The sequence below is a fragment of the Eleginops maclovinus genome, chromosome 8, assembly GCF_036324505.1.
Source record: "Eleginops maclovinus isolate JMC-PN-2008 ecotype Puerto Natales chromosome 8, JC_Emac_rtc_rv5, whole genome shotgun sequence".
Taxonomy (NCBI): Eukaryota; Metazoa; Chordata; class Actinopteri; order Perciformes; family Eleginopidae; genus Eleginops; species Eleginops maclovinus.
Window position 1 is genome coordinate 16,707,939 of NC_086356.1, and position 17,301 is coordinate 16,725,239.

The 17,301-nt window shown below is 38.6% G+C and overlaps 1 protein-coding gene across 1 annotated transcript in view; it reads right to left on the reverse strand.

The window, feature by feature from the left end:
• mast4 (microtubule associated serine/threonine kinase family member 4) overlaps nucleotides 1-17,301 on the reverse strand; it is a 73,495-nt gene that overhangs the window by 18,348 nt on the left and 37,846 nt on the right. Inside the window, 5 exon segments of the mRNA XM_063889377.1 lie at nucleotides 452-609; nucleotides 3,101-3,179; nucleotides 3,591-3,611; nucleotides 3,896-3,965; nucleotides 5,352-5,440. Of these exon segments, the coding sequence (XP_063745447.1) occupies nucleotides 452-609; nucleotides 3,101-3,179; nucleotides 3,591-3,611; nucleotides 3,896-3,965; nucleotides 5,352-5,440 (417 nt within the window).

Below are 17,301 nucleotides of genomic sequence, written 5' to 3' on the forward strand. Positions count from 1 at the left end.
ATAATTCAAGAATCATATATTTAGGAAGGGACTGTACTGCATTTGATACCAATCTATTGTACTATATAATTGATGGTACTCCAATACAACAATATAAATTGCACTACTCTGTGGCTCGGATTTTAATAATATTCATTTATATTTATGATATGAACATTTTCCTATCTGTATTGGAAAGAATATGTGGGACTAATTTGAACCCATATTTAGTTTTATATTGATATGCTTGTTTTAGTTACGTTAGTTGTTTTCAGTATTATTACAACTTTATTTAGTTTTGATTTGTTTTGTTACTTTTTGATATACATATACTATTTATAGATATAATGTAGTTGCTTTTTGATGTAAAATTGGATGTGAGTCACAAACCAAGTAATGATTTATTTTAAGAAATCCGTACTAGAGTGGCACCAATGGTACGCACTTGCACGTTAGGATGGAAGAAAAATACCTGAGACTGCGTGATCTTGGTCGCATCTGAGCCGTGGCTCTGCGGCATTCCTCCCCAGAGATACTCTCTGTGCAGAAATGCTTCGAGAGGAAGTGCAGTTCATCAGGCGTAGGTTGGAAGGGCAGCTGATGCAGCTTCTCCTGTGATGAACAGGATGACTGGAAATGAAACACATTTAAATTCAAAATGAAAAAAGAAAAAAAAAGAGAAGGCATTTTTTTTTGTGTGGATGAAAAAAAATACCATGAAAGAAAAATCATGCATGTTGGCTATTTTTGTAAAGGACCAACTTTTAAGGAATAGTTTCACCTTTTGGGAATTACCCTTTTTTTCCCCTGAGAGTCAGATAGCATAAAGACTGGAAGCAGGGGGAAACAGCTAGCCTAGCACTGCCCGAAAGTAAAAAAAAAAAAAAAAAAGGGGAATAGCCCACCTTGTTCATTTTACATTTAATTCCTTGTAAAGTCTAAACTAACAACATAACATGTGGTAATCAGTGACATTTAGATGTGATGTGGAAGCATTTTCAACCTTGTTTCCCAGTGTTTCCAGACTTGCTCATGCTAAATTAAGCTAACCATCTCCTGGCTGTAGACCAGTGCAATATTTTCTGTTAGCAAATAAGCAAATAAGCATATTTCCCAAATTATAAACCAATTCCCCTAAAGCATACACAATGTATATGGGACATTGATACAGCTCTGACAGAGTATTTATTATTTGATCAGAGAGATCAAATAATAAATACATTCACTAACTGTTGTAGTGAATAACTCAAGAATGAGTTTGACCATCAGATCATACTAAAAACGTTAACTGTTTCTAGTATGCACTGACTCATGATTTCAGCAGAGACATGCTTCCTTCGATAGATGGTGTGAATACAAGGAAATGTACCAGCTGACCAAATGTCACACAAAACAAAAACACAATCCACATGATACTTTGTAATTCCTGTTAGTCTGTGTTTTTCTGGACTGTACTGTATGCACATCTCTACTTCCTATAAACACAGATATATTTGAACACAATTATGTTTCAGAGACGATGACGGAGGAGCTAGTCACAATAAGAGAGAGAAATGTGTGGGTGTGTGCTCGTTGCCTTCTTGACAAAGTCATGTTTACTCCCGAACAAAACAGTGCCTCTCATAGAGAGTGTTTTTTCACAAAGAATTGGGAGCCAGACTCATAAAGGGTAAATAGAGCCACCGTGAAAAATACTGTACTCTTCTCAACGTTAGAGGGACTTTAACTTGACTTTGTCCTGCATGCGGAAAGATTTTTACTTGGCCAACTTCCTACCAGGTTTTTTGAAATATGAATTGGTTGTTATTTAATTTGCAATTTTTGGGTCACAAATTGATCTGTCAATCAAACTGTATTATCAATACTATGTGACTCCAGATAAAGAATTAAAGGAAAAAAAGGTATGAATGACAAACAGCAGGGGAACTATCATGATCATAGGGTTCTGTTTCCTGTTTTATTTTGAAATGTTTTCCCTCCTTGAGTCTTGTCTAGATTTACTTCCTGTCTTTAGTTTCCCTCCTGTCTGATTGCCTCATTGTTGTCATCTGTTGCCCTGGTGTTTCTGCATCCCCTCCCCAGCTCTGTCTTGTCTTGTGAATAGTCCCTGTGTATTACTCTACCCGTTGTGTTCCTCGTCGTCATTATATGGTCGTCATCCCTTGGTCGTCGTTCCTGAATGTACCAGTCCTGTTGATCCCTAGGTCTGCCCTGCCTGTCTGCCTCCCTGCCTCCCTTTACTTCCCGGTTTGTTTCCAGTTGTTTGTTGCTTTGCTTTTGTTTTCTGTCCTGCCCTTGCAGTGTTCCATGTTTTATGTGTACAGCTATGAATAAATCTCACTTTTTGTTGGAACCCAGTCCTTTCCTGCCCTGCTTTCACTGCTGCACTTGGGTCCTGTTTTTGAACCATGACAGAACCATGACAGGAACAGAGATTCAGAATCTTTTATCATCATCATCATCTGTTTTTGATCTTCAGCATTGTGCATATTTTGGACAGCATGTTATGGTTAATTTATATCTAAACTTAGACCGTGTATATTTGCACTCTTCCCTACTTTGTTCTACAACTGCTGCCGACAATAAACCTCAGGATAAATACATTCTACCTTATCTCTCAAATGTTTCAGCACATCGTAGGATTGTATGATTGTAATGTTACACATTAATGACTATGAATTAGGACCTCCTTGATTTGTATCAGTAAGGCGGTCTTCTCCTGACGATCTTTATGAATGTCATGATCAAATGTGGATATTATTGAGTAATGTCAAGTATACAACTACTAATTATTGGTTCAACACTAGCAAGTTTACCCTTCTCTTAATGGCTGGGTTAATACAAAAATAACCCCTGGCAGAATTTTTTCAAGCGACAGCAACATTTTATTTGACTGTAGAAACATAGAGGTATACGTCTATTCATGTTGCTTGCTACAGTCATACCTTGTTTATCACTAAGAGGAAAGAAAAACATCTTAAATAATCACAATATTGTTTCCTTAAATTGTTCCATGCTACTTTTAATTTCTCAGTTATTTAGTTTTGCTCTACGTAATGAGGTTGACTCTTTATATTTTTGATGCCACATGAGTCACACTGGGTGAGTAAATGATGCTTACAGAGACGGTGGAGCTAGGCGTGTTGGTTCCATATCCAGAGGAGGGAAGGGAGGCAAACGACCAGCGGCGACCATCAGTCCTGTTACACAACAGCAGAGACAAACACAGAACATCACACTTCAGAGTCTCACGCTGAATCCGTAATGAACAATAAATGATGATGCTAGTCAGTGAGAAACACGTGACTTCTTTTAAAAACAACTTATCTTTTCAAATGAAACATGCAATATTTACATGTTTGTATTAAACACGTGTAAATGAACTTCTACAATCTTAATGAATATGTGGTTATAGATGAATGGCGACCTGTGACCTTGTATTTTCTCAGATTATATGATTAACATAACATAGGCAGACACTGAACGAAGATCTGATACAAGAATGATGGAACAGAAAATTAATGAAGGGGGTAGGATTATAAAGTCAACTTTATACAAAGGAGATGTAATGAAAATTCAAGCTCAAGTGAAAACTTCAAATAAAATGTTACCTGTCTGCTCTGTGGCAATGACTGTGGATTTTAATAAAAAACACAATTACATGAAATCATGTTGAGTTAAAAGTAATAATAAATGAATAACACATTGATGCTGTTCCGTAAAGCAGAAATAGACTAAAGAAGCAATATATTTACACTTGGGCTGGCAGAGAATATATTTCAGTTTTTCTGTTGAATAGCTACGACTCAAAGCACACTCTTTTTTATTTGTATTAACTGCATCCTTCAAGGGCCCTTTTGGTCTCTACAGGCTGAAGTCCACCTGAAATCAAGTGAATATCAATGGTTGTTATTACCTTCGTGCAAAGGAGAAATGAGCTGAGGCACTAGGAGAGAAATTTCTAGGACTGTCTTGTGGGCTTGTTCCTACAAGAAAAACAAGAAGAAACAAATCTTAAAAAGTTAAATAACAGAAAAGGCGATTTACTGAAGTTGATTGCAGAATTTGCAAAAGCATGCACAGTTCAAGGAGATTGGCGTCTGAATTGGAGGAACAAGGGTGAATTTAGGTTATTCCTTAAATAAAATAAGCATGTTTTGTAGCATACATGATAGGTTATCTATAATGAGTTGCCCTCCATCAACTGCGCAGGACTTCCTCTCGTTACTTCCATCAGTAATACTGTATTACATTGATGTTTATAGAAGTGTTAGGCCATTAAACACATCATGTTTAAGATGAAAATATCTAGTAGTAGGACTTTTTCAAAAGCATCAATGAGCAGTTGTGTTTTTACCGCCGTAATGTTAGAACAAACCTTATGGTCTGCATTGATCAGACCTTATCCATGTGACCCATTTTATTCCACTCTAATCTTAAATCACAGCCAATTACAGATGATAACCTTCCTTTTGTAGTTATCGTGCACCTGAACACACTTATTATATTTCTGACTGTTGAGAACATTGTCCATGAGGAATAACAGGAAATATGGTTCAAGGTAATGTTGTGTACAAAATGATTGATGATCATTTTCAAAGGTCTGATCTCTGAGAAATCAGAAGAAAAACATCCAGTCTATTTAGAAACCTTCTTATTGCGCTTCACTCGTGTATTCTGCCGTGTACTCACTTTTTATTCCTGCTGTAAGTGGAACTGAAAGGATGTTTTTCTTACCTTTGGCCCCAATATTGTGACTGAGCCACAGAGTCAGGTCATCCCAGCGCTGAACACATTCATTAGCAAGAGGAACATTGTGGTCCATCTTTAAGACTTCGTTATGTTGGAGTACAGACCAAACTCTGTGAGCTGTGGCTCGATCTTTGCTGACCAATGCCCGGAAATAAAACGCCCTGTGGTAAATGGCGGCGCCCCCCCCCACCCCCGCTCCTGTGCATTTCCTCTCTGCAGGCCACCACTTCCTCACCCAGCACAATCTCTGCCCTTCAACCTGCTGCTGACCGGTTTAAATCTCCCCCAAACACCACAGAAATGACCTGACACAGATTTATTTAAACTGAAAAGAAGTTAGCTTATATTTCACAAGCCTATTTTAGAATCAGTCAACACTTAATAGCGAGTACATTAACTGCGATGTTGTCAATTTGATCATATCAATATTGTATGACTGTTCCTAATAGTGTTGCTATTTGGTGAAGGCGAAGGACAGGGAAATGCAGAAGGATTATACTTCTACTTGCATCAAACATTTGTGATTTTGAGTTTTTGACATTTGAGAAAGAACATTTAAGTTGATAACAAACAGTTTATATGAAAGGATTTGTAGACATGGACATGTACTGTACACTCACCTGTTAAAGACGAGAGAGGGGAGTGGGGACGGGGTAAACCTGTAGACTGACCGCTTCCTATCAGGCTTTTTCTGTTGCTCGTTCTGCAGCTGTGAAACCACAGAGTCAAATATTAGGCAGGACAAAAAAATACCATTTTCACATATTCCCTGATAAAGATCAGGCCAAATCTCAAATCATATGTCCCTATTTTTAAAGAACTTTGTGTTTGAATATGTTACAATATACGGCGTGCTCCTTGCTGTAGTATTTGTATTTGTGGCTCTTTTTTGTTTGATGCTATTTCTTTGGATTTTGTATTATGTATAAGTCACTCTCTGTCATGGCATTTTCAGGTCAGGTGTTATAAAAGGGGAAACCATTATTTTGTATCTGAATTTGTGAACCTGTAAAATGTTTTTTTTTTTTTTTTAATTCTCAAAATGTAATATGTTAAAAGATTGCGATAAATGTACCGATTCAGTGGTTGAGTAACATTTAAACAAACAAATACTAAGTAGGGGTTAAGTTTGATACATTGATGTTCCGTTACTTGTTCCAGCTCTTGGTGTTTCCATAAGTATATTTCAACACATTTTATTTATATAATGACCAACATAATAACAGTTTTACAAACATAGATTTGTCAAATAAAAGGGCTCATTATTGTGAATTAAATGTCACTCATAGTAGCTGATTATACCTATTACATATACAGTGTATGATCATAGCATATACACATTCAATTACAAAACAAATTACAAACTCTCAGTTGTATTTCTGACTGAATCCTCTATCACAATACCAAAACATCGCCTCTGATATACTCAAGTGTGTGTTTACAGTCCTGATGTCAACAGTTGATATCGGTGCAAACTGTGTTATGAAAGAGACAAAACATCCTGGTTCCGTCACCAAAAACAGTTTATTTGTGTAGCATTTAAAATGCTTTCAGTTGTGTTAATCATGTTAATACACGACTGTGACTCACAAGGGACCACTGCGATCAACAACACATGACTCAAATGTAGTCCAGTTTTTAACCTTGAGAGGAAAAATGAACTATTTCAAAGTAAGAAGCAGCTTTCAGTGTTCAATGCACCGTTAAGTCTTGGGTTTATATTTTCAAATTAGAGGCTGTCAGTGGAAACGCTGCATCGTGCCGGGAGAACATGAATTCACTTCAAGGTCAGAGACTCAATGACATCCCGTTACATAACCTCCTCAGAGAGCTGAACCATTTCTAACTGAATTTTAAGATGTTATTCAATAACACTTTCCATCCTCTGCATAATACAAACACCACATGAAACACATTTATCCTCTCATACTTATTTGAATATTGCATTTAAATATTGAGGCTAGTGTGTGTGTGTGTGTGTGTGTGTGTGTGTGTGTGTGTGTGTGTGTGTGTGTGTGTGTGTGTGTGTGTGTGTGTGTGTGTGTGTGTGTGTGTGTTCCTTGATTTTACTGCAGTGTTTAATGACCAAAGCAACATGCTAAGCGTTAACCCTTTGGTTGTTGCTTGATTATGGTTAACCTTTCTGAGAAAACAGTACTTTTCAAGGGACGTTTTGGTTTAACTACAGGGTGTTCTGTTTGCTTCAAGTATTGCAGGAGTTGTACCGTTAGATGCTTTGTAATCTTACTCACCAGCAGAGGAGGGAAGTAACTAAGTGGATGTACTCAAGCACTGTACTTAAGTAGACTAGAAATCTAGGCGCACCCTAGCGGTAGCAAATTTAATTTGCAGCCAGGGTTCCGCTTAGAAACTCCTCGTTAGCTCGCAAGCTGCAAATTCCTAACTCTGGCTTGGCCAACACATCGTGTGATTGTGTGTGGGCGGGCTTAACATAATGACGAAAGAGTTGCGAAGGTTACGTGTGTAGTCCCTGCTACATGTAAATGAAGAAGATGGCTGCTGCCGACGAACAGCAGTCTTTCGAATCAGCTTTGGCCTCGACTTTAAACGATTTGGAGTTAAGCTTTTCTTTGAAAAATGAACAGATAACGGCACTGAAGTCATTCATTCTAAAGAAAGACGTTTTCGGAGTTTTACCGACCGGATACAACAAAAGTTTAATTTATCAGTTAGCTCCGCTGGTGGCCGAACGCATGGGACTCAGTGAAGACCCACTGGTGATTGTTGTCTCACCACTGATTGCGCTTATGGAGGACCAGGTAAACGAGGCTACCAAATTTGGACTCTCGCCCCTGCAACTTGGCAAAGGCAACCAGGAGAACATTCAAAGCGGCTGGTGCCAGTTGATATATGGGAGTCCTGAATCCTGGCTTCTTCAGACACAATGGCGAGACATGTTGGCCACCAAGGTCTTTCAAGAAAACCTATTAGGGATTGTGGTGGATGAGGTTCATCTCACTTACAAATGCTAAGTATGTTTTAGCGATGAAGTAGAGATTCAACAAGTAATCTGGACTGAATGATGTTTGGGGTACGCTACAACCAAAGCTACAACAAACTACTCTGAGGTGACACAGTTCTATACGGCTCAGATGTTACAGCAGTGACATCACAGAACAATTAACTAATGGATGTTTGATTCAGACCTAAACTTTTTTTGTTGTAGAATGTATTGTGCTATTTTTTCCGTCGCTCTGACTTCGTCACCTTCTTCGTTGCCCTGATTGGTTCAAGCGCTATCCTATTGCGTGCAGAGGGAATTTGAAAGACAACCGTTTATCCCGCCCCTCGGATGGAGCCCTGCCAATTGTGTTTGCCGAGACCAAACATCTTGATGTAGGTCTGGTTTGCCAGGCTAGTACAAGTTTGAGAAACTTTACTTGAGTATTTCCATTTTATGCTACTTTGTTCGTCTACTCTACTACAATTTAGAGGTGATCGTGTACTTTCACTCCACAAATATTAATGCGTCAATAATTATAATCATAAAATATATTATTCTGAAATGTTCAATCAGCATAATGAGTATTTTTACTTTTGGTACTTTAAGTACATTTTGATGCAAACACTTTTGTACTTTGACTTGAAACATTTTGATTGCCGGACTTTTACTATAACAGAGTATTCCTACACACTTGTACTTCTTCTTTTACTCAAGTACAAGATCTGAGTACTTCTCATACCCCTGCTCACCAGGTGGATTTAGAGCATAGAAGACAATGCTGTTTACTGACAAAATGTAGAAGAAATCCAGAGTGAAAACGTATCTTTTTGCTGCTGCTTTTGAAAGAGCTGTTCATATGTCACACTGCAGTGTGGCTTTTATTCATGTATTTTATACCTGTTGAGTTTATTTTATTATCTTTGTTTTTAAATGCCATTGTATAATGTGTTTCTGCTGCATTTATTTGTTTCTTAATGATTTTATTTTCTGTAAAGCACTTTGAATTGCCGTGTGTTGAAAGGTGCTATATAAATAAACGTGCCTTGCCCTGCTGAGTGTAATCTGCCATGTGTGTCGCTAGCTGTTGTTGTCTGTGTTAATGTTCTTTTTTTATATATTGTATGTATATTGTGTTCATGTACAGTGATATTAAAATGAATTTCCCCCCTGGGACAATACAACTAATCTAATCTACTAATTCTCCCTCACATTTTGCCCTTGAGAATCCGGTACACAACAGGCCTTTGGATCATTTTTGTGCTTATGTTGGTGTTGATGACCTACGGGCCATTTCCCACAAAAAAGATGCATCGTTTTTACTATGACACCAGAAAAGTCAGCGGAAAGAGAGAGAATACTTGCTGCTGCTTAATGGCTGAGCAATTAGCCAAATAGTAAAGTCTAACGTGATGATGAATAGACAACAAACAATTGCGAAATAGGAACCAATTAGTGGTCCTCATGGCTCAGTCCTCTCATGATTATAAATTAGACGATGCAAACATTTTACGATGCTCGACATTACAGAGAAAAGTTCAGGTATTTGGATATCCAAAAAAAGCAATGACCTTCAAGCTGAGGTCAGTCATTTCTGGATTTTAAATTTCAATGTGATGCGACAAGCACATTAGAACAATTATTTTATTACTATAATATTCTAATTATAATAAATACGCCTTTGATTTAATCAGTTGTAGCGGACAGATATTTATTTATTTACATATTACATTTGAGTTTGTCCTGTTTATTCAGCTTGGTAAATCTGAGGTAAGACACTTCAAAAATGCCAAAGTAAATAAGAGATTTAGGATAAGAAAGAGAGAATGTCTTTCATGGAGGCCCAATAATGTGCATAAAAGAATCCCAAGCTGCTTTCAGTCCTGTTGACATGTCATTGTTACCCAAAAATCCAATTTCCTCTCCTGAAATCAGTGGGGAAACCCTAATTAAACTGAAATGACATTCCACACATGTCCTCAAGATGTTTTTAACCCCTGCAATCAAGATTGTTGACATGTGCGAAGAATCATTTATGGTGGAAAGACGGGTGAATAATATCTGTTAAAGTCAAAGAGGATCAGATTTAACAAGATCTATTTATACCCTCTCAATATGGATTAAGCCCAGAGAATGCCACACTGCTGCCCAATCTACCCTGTGCCACTCATGGGGACGTTAAATGACTGCTTCCGGATTACTTCACCAAACGAACAGTCACCAGTTACGCCGGCACGCAGGCCGTCTTTATCACATTTGATGCTAAGCTGAGCGGGTACCTCTGAGGCCAGAAAGGCTGAGTGAGGGGAAAAAAGCGTGACGTTATAGAGAAGCTTTAAAGGAGGGATAAAGCAGCCCTGGGCGAAGAAGATAGGGAGAAAGTAGGCCAGTGTTGTATGCCGTTCTGCAGATGTGTGAGATTCCTGGAACGGATCCATAGAAGGGTTTACCAGTCACGGTGATATGCAAAACCCTCAACCTCATCACACCATTGTTGCGTTACACGTGAAATCTCCACAGCCAAGCTACATCGCTCTTTTTCAACAACTGGAAATAATCTATAAAAAGGTGTTTACCAAAGGTAAAGATACCTGACATATCAAGGTTTATTAAAAGTGCATCTTAAAAAGTTTTGCATTTATTTCTCTTCTTCACTGACCTACATTACTGCATTCTCACAAAGTCATCTGAATCTGTCAAAATCAATTTCTTAGATTTCAGAATGCTTACTTATTTTGGGTACGGGAAGAAGCAAAAATAGATAACAGTCTTTGAATTCAGACGCTTTGAATCCAGATACATTTGAAACGTCTGATCCTGACCCGTGTCAACAAAAAGCCATGATTAATCTTTTTCACTCCTGCCTCTTTAGCTTCCTTGTCAGAGCTGTCAGGTGAGCTGAAAAAGTGCAATGCCACAAAAAATCACTGCTGCTCGCTGACAAACCCAAATTCAAAGTCACACATATGACACACACGGCTCTATTAATAGTGTTAAAAACTTGCTGCTTGGATAAAAGCAATGCAGCTTTTTTTTTTCCATAGCCACTGAAGACTGATTTTCTACACCTCTTTTCAGAGACTCAGCTTTGACAAATCTCTGGGGTTTTTGTTAGATTTCCAGAAGCTTATACTTTCACAGAATGTGCATTACATATTAAACTTAGTACCTTTGGATATTATGGCCAATAGTTGAGGCAATGGTCTTACACTTTGCAGTTCTTCAAAATCCAAAATTTTTGCAGAATACCATTTACTGAATCCTTTATATTCCATTTTTATTTAAGTTTACAGGAAGTGTTGGCTGCCTAATTCCTCGAATTACAATATCATCTAAAAAAAAGAAAAACTTAAAAGAGTTGCAGCCATTTCAGCTGATTTCATTTCAGTTTAGGGAACCACTAGTCATCATCTGTAATGAAACCTTGTATCAGTTTTAAATAGCAGTTTAATTAAATCAATTATAATGTTCAACTTAACCTCAATCATCAATTTATTCAAAAACCCAGAGCAGAAAACATGGCTGTGAACTCAGACTTATTCAGCATCCACTAAATATGGCAGCGTTTTGGGAATTCTTCCGTACTGATGTCCAAAAACAGCCAGTATTTCATGTTAAGCTGTTTTCCACTATAAAATGGGTCAGGGCAGGGATTAAAGCTAAATATCAGTTTTATGGGCATCAACAAACTATATACAGAAAACTGAGATCAAGTGGCTTAGCTATTACCAGTGGCTACACATTCTGATTCACATAAACCAATAAAGGATTTTTAGTTCTGCAGAGTCAAAAAGTCAAACCAATAACTTTACACAAAGAACAAATCCTTGGTGGTGAACCGAAACTATAACATCATAGACAACAATCAGTAAAGGAAATATCAAAAATAATCAGCATTTCAACTTTCCACTCTTAATTAATGAGGATTTCATGTAGGGAAGTGCACATCCTGTGTAAGGAATCTGAGACTGCCTCAGCAACAAACATTCAACTACCATTTGTCTCAAAAAGCAAATAGTACACAATAGGCTAGGAGGCAACACCCAGATTTGTATTCATGTTGGCCGCATTAAACAGCTCCGTTTACATACTGTAAATACAAGAAAAACACCCCACCTGGCCTTCAGAGTAAAGAAATCCATACATGTAAAGTCACTTATTTGGTAGAAAAATATGTTTTTTTAACTAATGTCTGTATTTGATAACCATATGCAAAGGAGCCTGTCTGTCAAAATCATATTAAAGATATCAAATTGTCGAAAAGAAAAATGGCAACGCTTAATACTAGTTACCTCTTGGACCGGCGCAGGCGGGCTCCGCTGAAGAAACTCGGCATGTTAAAGTTGGACAGAACTGTCCACAGAGTAGAATCTGACATTGTGTCCGAGTCATGCCACAGAGGGAGATGTAAAGGGGGCTTCTGATGACCTGACGAGGAGGAGCGGCGGCTTTCAGAGTTCAGGAGGATGCGACCCCCAGAACAGTCCTGACAAGCACTCCTACCTCCGCTCTCCTTAGGACCAAACCTCCTCTGCACAGGCACATCTGCAGCCAGCTGCGGCATAAACACATCCGCAGAGAGGACACCTCGTCCTCCTCTGTCCTCAAGTAAAAAGTAATCCAGGGAGGATCCTGAAACACTCAGTGTGATTCAGGTCAGGTGTGGACCGCCTCCACTGTTGCAGGGATACGACACCTAACACCAGCTGACTTTTTGTTTTCCTTTCCCGCTGCGGCTGTGCTCCATATCCCAAACACTCACCCCGCTCCCTTGCTCAACATGCTTGATATCATGTAACAGGCATCTACCACTTCAGATCCTGTGCAGGGGGGTTGTGAGACGGCGGGGTGCCGCATCATCAGCAGATGCTGCTGTGCACTTGCAGCTGGCTCCCCTCCAAAAGTTTGGAGGGTCAGTGTATTAGACTGGACCTATTTGAAATGGAAATGCTTTGCTTCTGCATGGATTTCTTCTGCTCCTGCATACATTTCTCTCTCAGCTGCTCCCTGTATCGACAGTCCTACCTCATTATTTGATGGGAGCCTTACCTTAACTTCATCACCTTTGATCCTTGACTCATGTTCTCTGGCCAGCAGATAAGAAGTCAAACAAATAAGACTGTTGAAAAAACCTTCAGTTCTTTAGCGTTATCCGTGTTTAAAATATCCCAAATATATCCAAGATATTGATTAACAGATGTTTTCACTTGAAATGTAATTTTCAGAAGAACAAATACAAGGTTCGAGAAGTGGTGCTGACGCATGCACAACACATAAAAACTGGTGTTTTGTCAGTTTAGAGATACATTTGAATTTCCAGTCCTGCATGTATGTGTGAAGTTTAGAGTCAGCTGATCATAGCTGCCCATGGGGAGAACACTGTGTGGAGACAAATATCTAAAGCAGCTGTCAGGGTTTAGGACAAAATACATTTCAAAGTAGAGTCTCCATTACGGGAACTAAGAATCCAACTTGAGGACCAAGCCATTGATTACTCATATCCAGCGACCATTCTCTACAGGAGAGAGCCAAGTCCAGTCCTGCAGACAGACTCCTGGCTCTGATGCAATAACAGAGAGCAGTGATAAGAGCGCCTCTGTTTGTTTGTTTGTGTGTGTGTGTGTGTGTGTGTGTGTGTGTGTGTGTGTGTGTGTGTGTGTGTGTGTGTGTGTGTGTGTGTGTGTGTGTGTGTGTGTGTGTGTGTGTGTGTGTGTGTGTGTGAGGTTTCTGAAGTCACATGATTGATGAAGTTAGGTATATATGTTACTTTCACAATCAAGTCAAAACAAAGATAAACGTACCCGCTCTGCTGCAGGTCGTTATGATGGCCAAAGAACTTCCTAACTATCAGTTATGATACCAACTGTGAACAGGAGAGCAAAAGAAGGAGAAAGCTTCTCAAAGGAAATACAAAGTCAGACCTGAGGACCATCAGGCTGCTGCAGACAAGCCCAAAGCCAAGTGCATTGCCTGAAAGGGACTGGAAAGCGCAGAACGGGAGACAAGGAGCAAAAAAGGACAGAGGAGGAACACTACCATGACAGGCACAAAACCACTGGTTCTTCCGATGTGTAATAAAGTGCTATCAGAGGCCATTTTGTCAGTACAAATTCACTGCGTGTGTCTTTGTGTGCATTTCCTCAGAGAGGCTCAGCCAAGCTCCCTACAGGCCAGTGTGACAGCCTTCACTCTAATTATGGCTCTGCTCTGTTTCTGTGCTCCACATTAGAACTGATGCTTCAAAGTCAAACTCGCACAGAGCATCAGGAACACAGAGGTCATCGGCTACCCTGTCATCACATGCAGTCGTCTCATCATCATGTGAGTTGTTTCTGATTAAAGATATCTGAATACAGTATGTGTGGTATTTCATATTTAAATACCTTTTTTCATGTGAAAAGAAACATTTACAGTGTTAATGCTATATCCTGCCTTAATGACTGTGGGATGAAATCAAATTTTGCCCCTCCATATTTTGCACACAAATAAAAAAACACTTTCAAATTTTCAACAAAATGATCAATGCCTCACAAAACATACTGTATGTTAAGCATAATTATAGATGGTGCCACATATCAACCCATTTATGCTAGCTTCTGCATTATCTTTGTTGCAAATGTTGTGGTTTCATGGCATGTTCTCAGCAAAATAACATGAAACTGGCAGAGGTATGTGTATGACATCTTTGTGTGCATGCATAAAATGAACAAAGTTGGAACCCAAATGTAAAAACATTGCTCCATCGTACTATTTGTGGTCAAAAACTGCACGAAGTATCTTAGCTGTTGTCCAGGCAAACACCGTTTTGGTATTAATGCTTCAATGATACAAACATTTTCCCCACAAGATAAAATGCTTCCCAATGAGTATTTAAAACCTCTCTGCAAACTTCTGATATTCGATAAGCCTGTAAACTCATTGATATGTTAATAAAGGTATTCTGATTCTGGACTCAACTTAAAAAACTGTGATTTATGTAAAACTTTAATGTTAAATAATAAAAAAAAGCGCTGAAAACTATTTAATGCAATCCATTGCTGACAATGCATTGCAGCAGTTCCATCACCACTTTGTGCACCTGATTTAAACACCTGCTTGGACTATATAGGGTCATGTTTTCCTGCCTTATTTTAAGAACATCTAAGTGAATAAATTACCCCTGCGGCCGTACACCCCATACTTTGGTACATGATGGCATCAACAAAAATTGTCAATAGAATAAAAAACAGCCAGTCTAAAAACATCCCTGCATTCTTGTATGGAGCTGACTCATTGAAATTCCTGCTCCACTTGAACATCTATGAACACTGAGCAGAAGGAGAGTGGGTCAGAGGTGACATGAGTGGGTGTTTGATGCTATTCATTGATACAGAATTTTTTTTATTATTGAGAGTTTTGAATGAGCCGGGGAAAACGAAAATCACTTGACTATTTCTCTTGACAAAATCAGAAGCAGCTTGAATAAAGCCAACAAAACCTGACCGAAAGCATACACTGCCACTCTCTTTTTCCAGAATATACAGATATTTTCTTGTCCTGTTTCTTCAGTATATGAGTACATCTTTTACGGTGTTTAAGAGAAGCTACAGCAGAAAGCTAAATTCCCTGAAACTGAAGCTACCCTTGAAGTGGGATGTTTGATTCACGACATTAGCAAACAATTCACCTTTTGGAGTAAAAATCAATCTTTCAACCAAACTATTGGCAATTGCTTTTGATCTCACAGACTGAGAGATCAAAAGATTGACTATCTGTGTGTTACCAACATCCTTAAGAAAACAGAGACGAGGACTCCGATCTCCCATGGTACCAACATACCTGGAGCCTAGATACATGTCCAAGCAACCAATAATTACATAAACACCATTGAAGCAACATGGAGAAGCAACAAAAATGTTCAATTTTGAAACAGCAACCTCGAAAAAAGGCTTGTCCTTGAATATGAAAGACAGATCAGAGCTTCTGGTCGAATGAAATGTTGAGTTCAAAGAGAGGACGTGCTATCTCAGACATCCCAGATGCATTACCCTATAAAGAAATCATCTTTTCAGAAACACAAGGATAAAAGTCTTGAAGTTCTTAAAATAATCTGAAGGTCAACCTGCAAACAGATTTATAAAAAGTAATCATTTACTCGCCGAGATATAATCCTCCAATACAAACCATAACGGAGATAAGTAAAACTAGCTTTAACCGTTTTCAATACTCCAACTCCTAAATGAATCAATCCAGTCGGGATTCAAGCAGATTGAGACCATTCTTCACTTTGATGTATTGCAAATGCCACAAATCCTACTTAGCACATGAAAGAGGAGCATAAACCTCAGAACAGAGAAGGCCAAGATGGGGGAGGGGGGACACCATCAACATTATATAAGCAGTGTCCTCCTCTTTCAATGTCATTTCAATGGCAGATGATTTTCGGAGGGCCAAATGTATGTGCTTTTCCATCATGTGACGCATGATGCCCAGACTGACTCAAACATGCACTAACAGGCCTTTCAAAACAACACAGGCATGGTTGAAGAGCGCTTACCTCCAGAAATGAAATGCGTGCAGCGGACTGCACGGACTGCAGGGGCTAGTGGGAGTGGGACTCAAGCTTCGGGGTGTTAGGCTGTAAGTTAAATGGAGTGGAGTGAATAGTTGTCTTTTATCACACACAGGACAGAACCCCCCCCCACAGCTCTGACACGTGCCCAGATGAAGACAACAGCATCATGATGAGTAATGATTCCCGTTAAATGAACCAAAATTGCGTTTAAAGAGCAGGTTCCCGTGGCATGTATGCAAAGTTTGACATTTGATACGTCTCTACCCCTAAGTTGCTTCGAATAAGATTAAAGTCAAAGACAAGCGCGTGTTCTAAAAGGCTATGGATGATAGAGGAAGTTACAGATTAACCTAATTTCATATTCTTCAGTGATTATTTGGTAATATGTATTTTCTGTGATTTAAATCATACAGAAAGACTTTCTATGTCATGGATGGAGCCTTATTCAAACTAAACAGATGCACTGCAGAGCCTTAGGTCATATAGAGGTGAGTAACTTTTACTGCAGTGGCAGACCATAATATACTTTTCGAATAATAAATCTGTAAATGTTTTTCTATATTTCTCTTTCTTTTGAGACATTCGATGAAAAGACCAAATCCAACTCTGACTGCATCCTACTTACACATATTCTTTATTTATTTAAAGCCTGACTGTTTGTTATTCTTCTGCTGTATTGTTTAATAAACTAATACGGTGGCCAGCTGTTTTAAGAATATTACCTCTTAAAAGCTTAAGTATTCACTTGTGACTCATCAGTAGGAACCAATGAGCTTGGTGCACATGCAAACTAATGAAGTCAGAAAGTATTCAGAGACAGGATGTTGATTTTGGTCTTTTATGGCATTTGTGGATGATTAGAAAAAATATATCTGTAAATATTAAATCTGCATGGAAAGAGTCTTTTTAAAGCAGATTTAACAAGTCACTTATCAATCCAATTGTACATTTATCTAGAGGGAACCAAATACCTTATTGACCTAAATAGAAAGAACGTATCAAAAGAGTAGCTTGGATAAAAGGGGAACCTGCCGTGGAAACACAAAGACATTTC